Source organism: Protopterus annectens, chromosome 13.part0 (assembly GCF_019279795.1).
Source record: "Protopterus annectens isolate FY-2018-M chromosome 13.part0, PAN1.0, whole genome shotgun sequence".
Taxonomy (NCBI): Eukaryota; Metazoa; Chordata; order Ceratodontiformes; family Protopteridae; genus Protopterus; species Protopterus annectens.
Genome location: NC_056747.1, coordinates 1,161,822,191 through 1,161,838,740, shown reverse-complemented (window position 1 = coordinate 1,161,838,740; position 16,550 = coordinate 1,161,822,191). Strand labels below are relative to the sequence as shown.

The 16,550-nt window shown below is 44.2% G+C and overlaps 1 protein-coding gene across 6 annotated transcripts in view; it reads left to right on the top strand.

Moving 5' to 3' along the window:
* Positions 1–16,550, top strand: part of HDAC5 (histone deacetylase 5) — a 2,571,411-nt gene that overhangs the window by 2,265,579 nt on the left and 289,282 nt on the right. For all 6 annotated transcript variants that reach the window (XM_044055165.1, XM_044055164.1, XM_044055163.1 and 3 more), the window contains 2 exons: positions 22–142; positions 1,394–1,443. In XM_044055165.1, the coding sequence (XP_043911100.1) occupies positions 22–142; positions 1,394–1,443 (171 nt within the window). The remainder of the gene's footprint in view (positions 1–21; positions 143–1,393; positions 1,444–16,550) is intronic.

Here is a 16,550-nt window from a genome sequence, read left to right as displayed (position 1 = left end):
TAGTTCTCTGTTTTCTCTCAGCGAATCCGTGGAAGAAAAGCCACCCTGGATGAAATCCAGACAGTTCACTCAGAACAGCACACATTGCTCTATGGAACAAATCCCTTAAACAGACAGAAACTGGACAGCAAGAGGCTGCTGGGTAAATGTTCTGATTTTTTTTCATATCACATATACTTGTATGTGGTTCTGTCTTCCTCTGGTGTAAAGCAAGGGAGGACCACCTTGTTGCTGTTTCCTTAGAATGGGTAGGTGGGAGACTTGCCCACTACGCTAAATGTATGGTCAAGTACCTCTTCTATTCTTTAACTTAAAAATAACTTGTTATGCAGTCACCCTGCTGCCTTGTTTATTTTTATATGTTATCTTCTCGTGTAGCCTCACCACCTGTCTTTATCAAACTTGGAGAACTAGTTTCACTTAGTATGATTTCCCTCGCTTGTCTGACTTGGTTTAACTGAGTCAGGTGAAATGGTTAAACTGTTTTCAAGTGGCATGACAGTTTCCTGTCATTTAGCTTGGTTGCCCAGTCTCCTGGCATATTTGCTGCTTTGTTTACTTGCTTGCTGCTCCTTGCCTGATTTGGCTGTCCCCACTGGTTTGGATGGTCTGCCCCCCCCCCCTTTCGTGGCATGGCTGTCTTTTCACTTCTTTTGCATATTTGTCTTTTTGTATGACTCCGCCAAGTTAACTGACAACAGTTTCCACAGCTGTTCAAGTATGGCTGCGTTTCTGCTTTGAAAGAGCTACCTCTCGTGTTGATCATACTCATGGTTCAGTGAAAAAGCTCTACCTTTCCTCTGACCGTCTGTCCTTCTGTAGTATGGCATAGTTGGTCTAACCATACCTTGACTGCTCCTGTTGCCTTAAATGCTATCCTTTCCATCTAGCCTGTATACTTCCTTACACAGAGTGGCTTCTCTCTGGCTTTACCCTAGTATTCATTGTTATGTATTGTTTCAATTGGCTACAACCTATCATGCAGTCTTACCTTGTGTCCTCATCGAAACCTGTGCTATAGTCCCCTTGATTATCCTGAGGAAGCCTTTTCTAATTTAGCCTTGTTTCATTAGGAAGCCTGTATTAGCACCGTAGACCTGCTTATTGTTTAATAAGTGTTTGTTAACTGAAGTTTGTAGTATTATTTATAGTGTGTCACTTGTAAATTAAATATTATGCAGTTGCACGTGGATAGCCTAGATTTTTTTTGAAACCAAGGCTGTTTGCTGATCTTTTCATTTGTTTACCAATAGTGCAGTATGCAAGTGGTATAGGGTTTTAATCTTGGCTACACTATAAATATATTTCCAGTTCATAAGCACATTTAGATCTGTGTATTTTATACTTTAAAAAAAATTAGTTATTGTTTTGTGTTGCTTTCTTTTTTCACTAGGTCCAGTTACACAAAAGATGTATGCAGTGCTGCCCTGTGGAGGTATTGGGGTGAGTTAATCCCATATTGTTTATTTTTTAAGTGTTGATATAGTTGCAAGATGTTCATAGCCTGGTATAATGACTTAATGATAAAAAGGGAATCACGGGAAAGCTCAGAGCATGCAGTATTGTGTGCACCTGTCATTTAAAAATCTGTCTCTGTGTAATATTCTGATAACAGGACAGATTGTACGCCTATATGCAGACAGGGATATTAAAATTAATAAGATCAGAAAAGGTTGCACAGGAGCATTAACTTTTAAACCATTCACTGTCACCAGAGCAGTGGTATGGTGGTGGGGCGAGGTAATACAAGAAAAGCCGTAATGATTGTCCATTGAATCTGACCGAAAGGGAAATATAGGTTATGTTTTACAGCAAATTGCCCCTTAACTAGCAGGTGCCACCTTATAGACAGGAGCACAGAATGTGTTGGTACTACAACTGCCCAAAATTGCTATACTACTCAAAGTAGATAACCACTTTTTTATGTTTGTTGTTTTTCTTTATTTCTTTTTTTTGACCCTACTGCCTGACAATCCTCAGCCCAGTCTTGGTCTGTTGGCCCATGTCTTCCTCATCACTGGGGTAAGAGATGAGTATGAGGAACTGTCATGTAGGCAGCCATCATGTTTGGTTCAGATTTTTTGATGCCCTGTGCCCCCTTGCACGCAGTCAGCTTGCAAGAGAAGGAGGCATGCTGTGGGCTGACCATGCTGACCTGTAAATACTTCTGCAGAGGGCATGCAGTAGGCTGACCATACTGACTTGTCATCACTTCCACAGAGAGGCATGCAGTAGGCTAACCATGCTGAACCATCATTGTCTCCATAAAAGGGCATACCAGCAAGCAGCCTTGCTGTGTCATCCTGAAGTGTGAGTGTTGGTTTTCCTAGTCTCCACTGGAGAAGTCTCCCAAATGAGTGCTCACCGAGATTCTAAACCATCTAGGTTTTGTTGCATACTTGCATACCTCTCAAGTGTACCTCATTACGAGGAACGTACCTCATTTGGGGTCTTAAAATGTTCATGTTCCTCGAAGTTCCTCAAAGTTCCACATTGAAAGAGTCTGTCACACATTCAGTGTTAGGAATTTTTTTAAGTGAAATCCATGGTAAATAGAAATTAATCATATTAATTAATTAAAGGATCTTCTTTATAAGTAAAACCAGCATATTTTACCCATTCTATGACCTTCCCAGTTGAAATTATTAGTAATCCATTAGTATGTGTTCCACATTTTGCCCATTTGTTCCACATTATGAAGGCAAGTGTTCCTCATTTTGGCGATGGAAGGTTGAGAGCTATGCATACTTGGGAGACATATAAATATCCCCCAGTTGTTTATTTGTATTGTGCCTTCTCATTCTCATTTCCCACCCTGGGATTCAATCAAGCCTACATTAAGTGCACACTGTTCTAAGTGAACAGACGGCACAGACATAAGTCACACCTTCTTCCTTCTAATTTTAGTTTTCCTGCTGATTTACTTCCAGCTTTAAATATTGGCAAGGGTTCATAAAGGTTACCACAAACTGCAGACTACATGTACACTTAGTGTAATCTTTCTGAGTGACTAGAAAGCACAAACAAAATGTGGTAGGAATGTTCTTGAATACATATCCTGAGCACTTAGTGGACATTTAGTGTAGGTGTTATTGAAACTGGCCCCCAGTGTTTTGTAACTTCTTATGATTGATTCTTATTATTGTGTGTTATTGTATATGCCTTATTAATTAGCTATTTCTGTCTAGATTCAACTATAAACTCAAATACAGATGGTCTTTCATTTAACACTTCCCCATCCCTTTCTGTATGCCTGTACTCTGTTGTCAATCCCTAGAAGGAAATGGAGTCTCCAGCCCATTATCCTAACTTTGCTTGACTTCATCCCACTTTGTGACATTTCCCACCCTGATTATGTTTTCCCAATAACTTGGTTCCTTTGTTGATTTTCTTCAATAAATTGTGGTCCCTCTTGCCTATTTTCTCAGCTCCTACTTGCCAGTCATCCCTATTGGTAAAATCTCCTGTCTTCATTCTGGTGATGACTTACTTCTCAAAATATTTCTTCTACTTTGTATATATAATATTTTGTACGGTTGCTACTATTCTCCTTATATGCTGGCATCCAAACTCCTACCCTTTCCTTATTTTGTACCCCCACCTCCGTTTCAACATCTTTTCTTTCCATTTTGTTTTGTAATTTTCTGCTTGTGGCAGTGTATTAGCTCTAAAGTGTCTCTTCAGTTTTCATAATAATAAACCATCTTGTTCTGCGGAGAAAAGCTACTTATCCTACTTAATTCATGCCCTCTTTCCCTCCCAAATAAATTCCTTCTTTATTAATTATGGTCCACAGCTTCTCCTGTGGTTGATAAAATGTGTCTGACCTGTATACAATATTAAATGGATTAGAAACATTTTCACTATTTATACCTTGATGTTACGTTGTCATTCTTGCCCCCATTCTTGCTGGATGGGTTCGGAGCCGATCCTCGGCTCCAACTCGGCCTATACTATAGCTCGAGAGCTATTTTTTACCGGCTCGAGGCAGCCTTATATCCCACAATACCATGCGCTAACTCCCCAGATCTCGTTTGCCGCTTCGCTGCGAGGTTGCCTTTTTTTTGCCGGTTCAGATCAGTAAAAGAAATTTTAGCAAATTCTTCAAAACTTCAGGTTAGTTTTTGTCAGATTAGTTCCCATTGATTTAGTTTTACCTAAATTACCTGTTAGTAATTTTTTGTTAAGCCCTACCCATTCCTTTAGTTAAACTTTCTAATCGGGCCTACAGGCTTAGTTTTTGTTTTCTCTCCCCCATTATTGTGTGTGTGAGTTGTTGTTTTAGTCAGCCCTTTAACTTCCCCTTGGTGTGAAAGTTGAGTGAATGGTTGTGCTGACTGTGTTTCTGTTTTTTAGGGTAACTATGTCTAAAGAAGCAAAGGTCTTGGGATTCAAGAAGTGTGACTCGTGCTGTCAGAAAATGTCTCTGACAGACGGTCACACTTCTTGCATCTACTGCTTGGGACCTTTGCACCTGCAGGACTCTTGTTCCATCTGCCACGGATTTAGTTCAAGAGTCCTGCAGGAGCGTCGTAATAAACTTATTTTGAGGGGCTTATTGAAGCCCGATGACTCCCCGTCCAAGTCTGGCTCGGGGAAGTCGTCTAAGCCCGCCAAGCCCTCGGCTCCAGCTTCTGAGTCGAGGGCTGGCGAAACTGAGATCGCTCCGACATCGGCTCCAGTCAGAGCCGATGTGAGCAAGATTGTACCCGCTCCGAAACCTGTATCGGAGCCGACATCAGAGTGCAAGCACTCTAGATCCCCTTCATTAGAGTCCGTCCGATCGGCTCCAAGATCACCCCTTCTATCGGAGCGGAGTCATAGGACTCATTCCTCCAGGTCGTCTAGGCTTTCCGACCACGATATTGAGAGGGTGGTCAGTAGACTCCCTCGGTGCCGCCTTCGATTCCTCCTCCGACTCTCCAGTCGAGTTCGGAGCCGGAGTTTGTCGGAATCGTAACCTTGCCCACGTCAGAGCCGATACTTCCACCTTCGGCTCCGGCGTCATTGGCTCCGACTTCTTCATTGGTACCGTCCGTGGAGAAGTCCGGGCGCCGAGACTCCATTGTCGGCTCTGAGGGGGCGAGTGGCATCGGACCCTTGTCCGACCCCGCTCTCCCTCGCGGAGCATCGGCTTTGGTTAGTTCGGCCCTGACATCATTCTCGGAGCCTTCTCTGTCGGTGCCGGGGGCGGTTCTGGTGTCTTCGGAGCCGGGACTGTCTTCGGTGCCTGATAAGGGGGGCTTTCGAGGTGATGAGGAGCGTGCTGGATCCAGTGTCCACTCCAAGGTTGGGTTCTTCAGCTCCTCCCTTCATAGTGCCTGTTACGGTCTCTGGCCATCCTCTTGCAACTGATAGCAGAGATCCAACACATAGGGTACCCACTTTGGGTGTCTCATCCTCCTCCGAGGCCTCTCCTGAAGCTTCAGGAGAGCCACCTAGGAAAAAAAAGTGCAAGAGGAAGCACGTAGACTCCCCTGAGTCTGTAACCTCGGACACCGACTTGGATGAGTCTGAGGGCTCCTCCAGATCCCCCTCTGAAGATGTCTCCTTTTCAGACATACTAGAGATCCTGAAACAGAGGGGGAATTGGTCCACACTCAAACCCTATGAGGACGAGTCGGTTTACCTTGATGCCTTTGGATCTCGTCCTTCCACCTCCTGGGTGTCCCCCCCTTTCGATCCACTGATGGAAGTGGTGGCCAGAAAGGCGTGGGCAGCTCCTGACTCCATGGAACCTACCCCTAGGAGGCCTTCAAAATTTATTTCTGCTCTGGCGGACAAGACATTTCTCACCAAAGGTGTCTCGGTAGATGCTATGGTGGTAGCAGCTGCCACTAAGAAGGAATTAGCTGATCCTTCTGTACCTGTTCATCCTCCTAACAAAGAGTCCAGGACCATGGACAGGTATGGTAAGCGGACATTTGCTTCAACGACCTTTGCTATGCAATCGCTGGACTATTTATGTCATTTCACCCGCCTACAGAGAGATTTGCTCAAAGAACTGGGTGAAACTGTACAGGATCCTTTTGCTGCGGGGTATCAGGACAAGATTAACTCCCAGCTGGCTACCCTGAATTCTATTGCCAATTCCTCCATGCCGCTTATCTCTTATGCAGCCGATGGAGCGAGTAGGGCCACAGGCACAGGTGTTGCGTTGAGACGTCATGCCTGGATGCGACTCTGTAATTTTGCTGATCCCTTCAAGGCGTCCTTCACCAACACCCCCTTTGATGGTTCAGAATTGTTTGGACCTCAGGTGAAGAATACTCTCACCAGGTGTGAGCAAGATGGTAAGACTCTCTCTGCCGTGGGAGTCCATTTTTCCACACCATCTAGACCATACCCCAAAGGTCAGAAGGGTGGAAAGATGTGGTTCCGTAAACCACAGGGAGTCGCGCCCGCCGCACGTGGTGAAATTCCCCCTAGAGGCGGGGGGGGAACAACAATAGACGCCACCCCAGGGGCAGAGGGGGTCCACAAAACCAGGGTTCCAGGGCGTCCTTCCCTGACCAACCCTTTCAGTATCCCTGAGAAGCTGCCCAACTGTCCACCTTCGGATGCAGTCGGGGGAAGATTATCTCTGTACCTGGAAGCCTGGCAATCCCTCTCTCAAGACAAATGGGTACAGTTGATTATATCTGAGGGTTACAAAATTCCCTTCATTTCCCCTCCAAACCAGTTGCCAAGACCCCTCCCAGACGTACCACCTGGACAAATGGGTCAGGCACAGCTGGAAATAGAAAAGCTGTTAAAAAAAAGAGTCATCCAGGCAGTCCCAGCAGACCAGCTAGGATCCGGAATATACTCCAGGTTCTTTTTGGTACCAAAAAAGACAGTGGACTGGAGAACCATTTTGGATCTCAGCAGACTGAACAAATCTGTACAGAAGACAAAATTTCGGATGGTAACGCTGCAGTCCATTCTGCCCTTCTTGGGCAGAGACAACTGATTGTGCTCGATAGACCTACAGGACGCGTACTATCACATAAAGATACACAGGCGCTCCAGGAGGTTTCTCCGCTTTCGGCAGGGAGCCAGTCATTACCAATTCAGAGCCCTGCCCTTTGGTCTCACCACAGCCCCCCGGGTGTTCACCAAATGTTTGGCAGTGGTCACGGCTCACCTGAGACAAAAAGGATTCCAGGTGTTTCCATATTTAGACGACTGGCTCATCACCGCTACCACCAAGCAGCATCTTATCATAACCAGGGATTACACCATTCACATTTGCAACAGGTTAGGTATTTCCATAAATTTTGCAAAATCCTTCTTGTCACCTTGTCAATGTATAAACTTCATAGGTGCCGTGTTAAACACCACAGAAATGTCTGCAACTTTAACACCTCAGAGAGTGATAGATATACGGCAGAACGTCCACCTTCTGATTCAGTCCAACAAAGGCAGACCCTTTGTTATTTCCCCTCCAGTTGCCACGGTGACAACGGATGTCTCCCTGATCGGGTTGGGGGGGCATTATCAGGGTAGGACTGTCCAGGGCACGTGGCAACAATTAGAATGCCACCTGCACATAAATGTCCTAGAGATGAGAGCAGTGCTTTTATCGTTGCGAGCCCTTCAGGACTCTCTTCCCATGGGCACTGTAGCAGTTCAAACGGACAATATGTCTGTAGTGTGGTATATAAACAAGCAGGGCGGAACAAAGTCCTACCCCCTATGTCGAGAAGCACTCAGACTTTGGCAGTGGGCGATCTCCTCTCAACGGTTTCTGATAGCAACACACATCCCCGGGAGATCCAACGTCATAGCGGACAGATTGAGCAGAACAATTCTCATGCCTCACGAGTGGTTTCTAAATCAAGCGGTAGTAGAGAGAATTTTCCAGAAGTGGGGCCAGCCTTGCTGCGGCCTTTTTGCAACACCTCAAAACAGCAAGTGCCTCGACTTCTTCACTCTCTTCCCCCTACCAGGCCACCCCCCCAGAGACGCTCTATTCCACGATTGGCCTTGGGGTCTTCTATACACTTTTCCCCGTTTTCTGTTGATTCCAAAGTTAATTCAGAAACAACCGCATTGAGATCCAAAATGATCCTTATTGCTCCTTACTGGCCTAGACAAGTATGGTTTCCGTTCCTGCACCGATACCTTCTGGAACAGCCCTGGCATCTGGAACCATTTCCAGATCTTTTGACCCATCTGACGGGCAAGCTGCACCAGTCTCTTCAGTCCCTCAACCTCACAGCTTGGTTGCTCCACTTCCAACCATTGCCAGGCTTCCCCTCATTTCTCTTCCTGTCCGTGACATTATCATTGCCTCCCATAAGTCTAATACCAGGAAGACTTATGCGAGCAAATGGAAGCGTTTCTCCATTTGGGCACAAGCTAGGTCCTTAGACCCTTTTAATGCTCCAATTCACAAAGTTTTTGATTTTCTGGCAGAGCTTTTTCATGCAGGTTCATCGGCAGTCACTATCAGAGTTCAACTAGCGGCCATTGCCAATTTCTATGTAGGACATTCGGAAACCAATATTATGTCTCATAAACTCTGCAAAGCCTTCCTCAAGGGCATTTTCTTACTCAGACCTCCCATTAAGGATCCTCCTCCACAATGGGACCTGAATTTAGTGTTACCTTCACTAATTCTTCCTCCCTTTGAGCCTGCAGCTTCTTGTTCTCTCAAGCTCCTCTCTTGGAAGACTCTGTTTCTAGTGGCTATAACATCTGCCGGCAGAGTGTTGGAGCTTCAAGCCTTGTCCACCCGTTCCCCTTATTTGGTCTTTCATAAAGACAGAGTAGCTCTCAGAACAAACCCTTCCTTTCTACCTAAAGTTTCTTCTGAATCAAATCTGAATCACACTATTCACTTGCCGGTTTTCTTCCCAAATTATTCAAACTGGGCTGAACAGAAACTACATTCCTTGGATGTTCATCACCAATTGCGGTATTGTCTAGATAGAACAAAACAATTCAGGAAGTCAGAACAACTCTTCCTTTCTTATGCTGATGGGAGGAAAGGACTTCCAGTTTCAAAGGTAACCCTTTCCAGATGGTTAGCTTCCATCATTACCTTTGTCTACGAGTTGAGACATAAACAACTTCCTTCAAAACCTAAGGCTCATTCAACCAGGGTGCTATCGACTTCAACAGCCTTTCAAGCAAGGTTACCTTTAGATGCCATTTGTGCAGCAGCTACTTGGGCTTCTCAACATACCTTTATTACCCATTACAAACTGGATATAGCCTCCAGAAATAGAGCTGACTTTGGTTCCACTGTACTCAGGAGTCTGTTCCGTTGAGCCACCCAGGACCAAGCTGCTAGGGACGCTGTCCCATCCAGCAAGAATGAAGGTGAGAATGACAACTTAACATTAAGAAGTTATGTACCTACCATAATGTTCCATGTTAGTTGTCTTCTTCTCGCTTTCTTTCTTGCGTCCCTCCCTCCTGCCCCCTAGCCTAGACAGACTTGAAGGTTCTGAGATCCTTCTATTTCATGATGTTGCCCCTTTTTTCCAGGGTTCCCATATCATGACTACTATTGCCAGGGAGACTGTTTATATATATATATATATATATATATATATATATACATTGTTTTTTTGTTGGTAACAAAAAATTCTATGCTATGTATTAGCTGCCAAACGAGATCTGGGGAGTTAGCGCATGGTATTGTGGGATATACGGCTGCCTCGAGCCGGTAAAAAATAGCTCTCGAGCTATAGTATAGGCCGAGTCGGAGCTGAGGATCGGCTCTGAACCCATCCAGCAAGAAAGAAGGTGAGAAGAAGACAACTAACATGGAACTTTATGGTAGGTACATAACTTCTTATCATCCATAGTCAAATGTTTCCATCTTCTCAGTTTTATATCATCTTTTGTTTAGTCTCTTTCCAGATATCATTAGCTGACATAACAGAATCATTTTTAATCATCCTTAGCTGACGTAATATAATCCATTTTACTCCAAATACTTAAATTCTTCATCTTACCATGTCCCCATAAATGTGGGTATTGCTGAACCAGTTAATGTGTGAGAACATACTGTAGTTTACTGCTGTAGCATTTGTTTTATCTTCGTTTATTTTATATCCTGAGAAAAAAAAATGAAACTGTTTCAAAATGTTCCACTACTCTGAAATGCTGTTTTCTGGATTTTTCAAATACAAAATACCATGATTGCAAGTAACGCTACTTTTTTGTGGAGTATCACACCAGTTATACCATTAAGTTTGAGAGTCCTTAATTTTCTTTGCTACTGGTTTTAAGTATATAAGTATAAGGCAAATAACAATGGAGAAAAAAAAGCACTCTGCCCGGTTCCTCTGTTTAAACACAGTTCGTCAGAAAGGAACCCTCCCACCTTGATCCTTCATAATTAACACCATTATTCTCTCAGGAAATGCAAATGCTGCCATTCTCCAACTCATAAAATCCTAGCTAACTCTATCAAATGCATTCTCTTTATGTAGGCCCACCAACATTAATGCGGTCTTGCACTCTGCTTCCCTTGGAATCATAATTAACATCTGTTAATGTTGCCAGATGTTTGCCTCTCCCCACAAAACCACAGTGATCCATATTGATCTATTTTGGCAACACCTTAGCTATTTTCTTAGCTAGTATAGACCTAAATGCTTCATAACCATGGGTTGGAATTGAAACTTTTCTGTGTGAAGTGGTATTTAAAGGGCTGTTGCTACCATGTCTTTCTTCCAAGATGCTGGTACTGCCCATCCTTTGTAAAATATAATTAAACAAAACCTTTCAGAGCTTTATCACATTTCTGTCATCAGTTCCTGGAGACTTCCTTGTTGATTGAAAATGTATCAACATTTTATCTTATCCCCCTCCCAGCTATCAATTATTGAGCCTCATCATCCTCTATCCATGACATATTACGTGTTCTACAAATATTTTTGTGGAAATATCTGTAATACCTCTATTGGGTCTCTGGTTATTTTTCTAGTTTTAGGCTTCCTAAGTTTGGCAAAATTCCTTTCTATTTTTGTTGACTTAATCATTGTGCTAGTAGTTTTTGCACTTTAGGGTTGTTATAAAAAATATGTGCTTAACAGCAACCTTTTTTAAGCCCATGCGCATTATCTAAATACTTTTTTTTCCCTTAGCACTTAACGATTGCTACTCTTCTTGTTTTATATGCTCCCTCTTCATCTGCAATACTTTAATCTTTAATTATCCAGCTAAATAATTCCTATTACTTCTTTCCCATACCTTTTTCTCTCTCATTAATACTATATTTTTAATTTTCATTCTCCTATTCCAGTCCTCAGTTATACCTTCTGAAGAAATGGTTTATTCCTAACAACTCTTGAATCGTTTCCACTACCCTTTCCTTAAATTTCCTTCTTTTTAATAGGTAAGTAGAAACATAACAGTGTCTCATTTTACTGTATTACCCTGCATCTTTATGTTAGTGTTTATTGGCACATGATCTGAAATAGTTTTTGGATGTGTTTCAAACATTCAAGTAAATACTCATGCTCATGTGAAATATAATTTCTGTCCAGTCTATCCCAGATGTTCTTCGTGTTTCACTGTTGCAGTCATTACATTTGGGTTATCTGCCTGCAGGTAGCCCTCAGCCAGCCTGAATATCAAAGTCTTGGATTCCTGCGTCAGATGCTGTCTCTTCTTCATTGACGTCACGTCATCAGGGGTATAAAACATGCAGCTGACGCCATTACATCAGTCTTTCTTGCCGCGAGGTACTCGAAACAGAAGCATTTCGCAAGTGCTGGTCGGCTGACTCCTGAAATTGTCGTTTTCGAGTTTCAGAACCGAAGTCTTCAAAAAAAGCTAAGTACCCCGTTGGGGATCCTTTTTCTTGTTCTTAACCGGTGTCAGTAAAAGTTAACAATTGTATTACCTGTGGAAAGCAAATACCTCATAAAGATTTTCATTCGTACTGCATTCCTTGCTTAGGCCCAGACCACGCCGTCAGTTTTGTGCCTTATTCAACCCCCAAACTATTCGTCGTCGGTCTCTTTTTGCAGCAGATAATTTTGGTACTTGGTTTAACTATCCAGAAATGACTTCGGTAAGCCATCCGAATACTGACATTCTGAAAAAATGTAAAGAAAAAGACATAGACCGCATAGGTCCAAAGTTGCAGACGATGCTTCCATTAAGCTAGTTGCCAGTTTGCCGATACTCAGTGAGGCACTTTCGCATTTCCTGATACCCGCTACCTCAGATTCCCAGGCCTCTACTGAGACCCATTCGGTGTCCGGTATGCCGTGAGATGCTTCTTCGACTGTGGAACCTGTGGATGTCTCTACCTTGGATGGGTCCGGAGCCGCTGTGCAGGCACCGGCTTCTGAGGGTATATTCAGGCCTACTGACTTGCATTTCAAACCAACGCCATCTTCTTCTTCTTCAAGGCCAAAAATTCAACCCACGCCTAGAAAACTGACGTCCAAACTGCATGGTCAGGCCCATATGCCTAAAAAACAAATGATAAGAATGGCTGAAGATCTTATTACTTTAATTAGGGGAAGCCAGCCTTCACCCTCTAAGAGACTTAGAACTGATTTTCCTTCTGATCAGGATTCTGAAATTTCGGTTTCTTCTGATTACCAGGATTTGCCCTTATCTACCTATGAGGATTCTGATACAGAGGATTCCATTCCCTCTGCTTCCCCTCCAGAAGATTTTTCTTTTGGTGAAACCTTGCACACACACTTAGGGAGCATTTCCGTTGGGAAAGCCGGGATTACTCTGATTCCAAAAAGAGGCTTAGGGAATTCTTACTCCTCCCTCAACACAGGCCTTTAGCAATCCCTCCTGTCCTGGACATTGTAGATGATGCCTTCTTGGAATCTGGCCTGGCCCCAGACACTTTACCTCCAGCTCCCTGGAAGCCTGACAGGTATTACAGAGTACCTGACTCTCACAAGTTCCTCTTCAAGAATCCCACTGCGGACCCAGAGACCATTTCCCAAGGACCTAAAGGCATTAAGGCTATTACTGCCAAAAACCCTACCCCCTCTGATAGTGATTCCAGGGCCTTGGACAGATGGGGTAAGAAGGTATACACTTCTTCTACTTTGGCCATTAGGGCCTTAAACTGCCAGTTTCATATGTTAAAGTATCAGCAGCATATTATGGGACTACTTAAACAGAAAATGATGTTGATTCCTGACTGTGCTGAAAATAAAGAATTACACGATTTAATGCATTCTGCTGAACAAGTTGGCAAACATACCTTGCAATGTGGTTTTGTCTCTTTAGAAACATCTTGCAGGGCTGCTGTCACTGGGTCTGTACTTAGAAGGCATGCTTGGCTTAAGGAGCAAATTTTGCCAGATCATGTTAAAGCTAAATTACTGGATGCTCCCCTAAACCAAGACCGCTTGTTTGGCAACAAAGCAGAAGAAGTCCTTAAAAAGATGGAGGAAAAAGCTAACTCTATGCAAACTGTTTAAGATTTCCTGCAAGTACAGCCTCCTAGATTTAGCAGGCATTGGCCTGCCAATAATTGGTCCTTTCCTGTCTCTTCCAGGCCTTCTCAGTCCAAACCCAGGAACAGCAGACTACCTAGGCTACAGTCTGAATGTACTCATAGGCCTAAGCAGTGGGGGGCTCCCACTTTCAAAGGTGGAAGTAGTAAGGCACCCCCTATGGAAAAATGTCACAGTGACTTAACCTTAAACCTTCAAAGCCCTGCTCAGCTGCCTGCTCTCTTAGGGGGAAAGATTGTGCTGCATGCAAAAAACTGGGAACTCATTACCCAGGAAAAATGGGTTTTAAATATAGTTTTCCAGGGATACAGATTCCACTTCCACACCTTACCAATCCCAAACAGTTGGCCAGACCTACCCCCAAATCAGTGGGCAGAGGCTGAACAGCAGGTTCTCTCTACCAAGTATCAGGGCTATTCATCCTGTCCCAGCAGAAGAAAGGGGACAAGGTTTTTACTCAAGACTTTTCCTGGTACCCAGAAAAGACAGCTCCTGGTGTCCTATCCTGGACCTCTCTATTCTAAACACAGTTTTGGTAATCCCAAAATTCAAAATGCTAACACTTCAACAGCTGCTTCCTATCCTAGGCAAAAGATGCCTGGTTGGCAACCTTAGACTTAAAGGAAGCTTACGTGCACATTCCAATAAGGGAATCTTGCAGGAAATACCTACACTTTAGAGCAGGCTCCATGCACTATCAGTTCGCTGCACTTCCTTTTGGCGTATCTACTGTGCCCAGGGTATTCACAAAGTGTCTAGCTCCAGTCATTGTATTTTGCAGGCAAAGAAATATTCAAATTTACACATACCTGGACGATTGTCTAATTCAGGCAGAAAGCCAGGACATGCTACTAAAACATCTGGCATTTGTAAAGAAACTTCTAACCTCACTGGGGTACACCATAAACGAAAAGAAATTTCATCTAGTACCCTGCCAACAAATTGTATTCCTGGGAGCAAGCTTGAACACAACTTCCAGGATGGCTTACCTCACGCCAGAGAAACAAGTTTATTTGACAGCCTACTTCAAACTACTGGCCACAAAGACCCAGCTGTCTGCAAGGAAAATCCTGCAAGCCCTGGGGTTCATGGCCTCCTGCATTCTACTAATTCCATGTGCAAGACTGCATATGAGGAAACTACAATGGTATCTAAAAAGACTATGGTGTCAACATTCTCAGGACCTGGAATCAATGATTCCTATCATTCCTTTGATAAAGACAGAGTTCCTCTGGTGAGCAGAGGCCCGCTACCACAACAAGGGGCTCCCATTCACTCTACCCCCTGACCCCCAAACCCTAACAACAGACGCATCAGACTATGCATGGGGGGCTCACTTGGCAGGGCAGTGCATTCAGGGGAAAATGGAACCCGAGTCAGATGCATCTGCATATCAATCAAAAAGAAATGTTAGCTGTACAGCATTCCCTGACAGCCTTCAAGGATCACATTCTTCCAGGACAATTATTTGTAAAGACAGACAACACCACTGTTATGTGGTACATAAACAAGCAGGGGGGGACCCACTCGTACCCTCTCTGCAGATTAGCCATGGCTCTGTGGAACACAGCCTTGAGCTACCAAGTGCACCTACAAGCTCAATTCCTGCCAGGCAAGCTAAATTCATTGGCAGTCGACCTAAGCAGAAATCTGATGGACCCATATGAGTGGAAACTGGAACCAAAGATATTCAACCTTTTGAGAAACAAATGGGGGAATCCAGAGATAGACCTGTTTGCCTCCCCTCAGAACTACCAATTGGACAAATTCTGCACAAGGACTTCCCAAAGTCAAGCTTGGAAAGTGGATGCCCTGTCCTTCACTTGGGAAAGCCTCTCAGTTTATGCCTTTCCCCCTCTGCCTCTCCTCTTGAAAGTTCTGGTAAAGATCAAACAGGACAAACCAAGGACAATACTGATTGCACCAGACTGGCCACGCCAGCACTGGTACCCCCTCTTGCGCAGTATGTCACTGCTGGAACCATGGCACCTTCCTCAGACCCTTTCCCTGCTGTCCCAGCAAGAGGGCTAGATTCTGCACCCTCATCTTCAATCCCTGAACATTGCAGCCTGGATAATTCCGTCAGCTCTCCAATAACATCCCTCAGTAAGCAGGTGCTAGATGTCATTCTGGAGGCTAGGAGGCCTAGTACTAGAAAATCCTATGCAGGAAAGTGGAAAAGATACTGTTCCTGGAGCCAGACTCAGGGGATGGGCACAACGGTGCCCAGCTTACTGCATATTCTTCAGTACTTAACAGAGATGCTCCACAAGGGCCTTTCCTTCTCGTCAATTAAAATTCATGCCTCTGCCATTTCAGCCCATTATAATACTGAACCACCCCTCTTCTCTCACCCCCTGCTAAAGCAATTCCTCAGAGGGGCCAAAAATTTAAGACCACTCAGGAGAGCCCCTACTCCAGCCTGGGACCTTAACTTTGTATTGGAAAAGCTCACTTTACCTCCTTTTGTGCCAGCTGCAACTGCAGAATTGAAATTCCTTTCTTGGAAAACAGCCTTCCTTCTAGCCATCACTTCAGCAAGAATAGTGTCGGAATTACAGGCCCTCATGGCAGTGGAGCCCATTCATCATCTTCCATGCAGACAGGGTGTCCCTCAGGACCAGTCCTTCCTTTATGCCCAAGGTGGTGTCTAGTGTGACCCTTAATCAGTCCATTCTTTTGCCTACTTTTTTCCCTAATCCACGAAACAAAGGAGAACGAATACTGCACTCTTTGGATGTGCACATGCAACTTAGATTTTATTTGGACAGGACTAAGCTTCTCAGAAAATCTGAACAGCTGCTAGTTGGCTTTGCTGCAGGGGCAGAGGGGAAGGCCATTTCAAAGCAAACCATTTCTAAGTGGATAGCCCATTGCATTCATTTCTGCTATAAGCACCATGGAAAACCTACCCCACAGGGGATAAGATCACATTCCACCAGGGCTGCATCTACCTCTACAGCCTTTCTCAGAGGTGTCCCTACCAGGGACATCCTAAAAGCTGCTACCTGGAGCTCTGTACATACCTTCACCAAGCATTACCACATGCCTATTTTTTCTAAATCCAGAGCTGGTTTTGCCACTGCAGTTTTTCAGGGCTTAATAGCT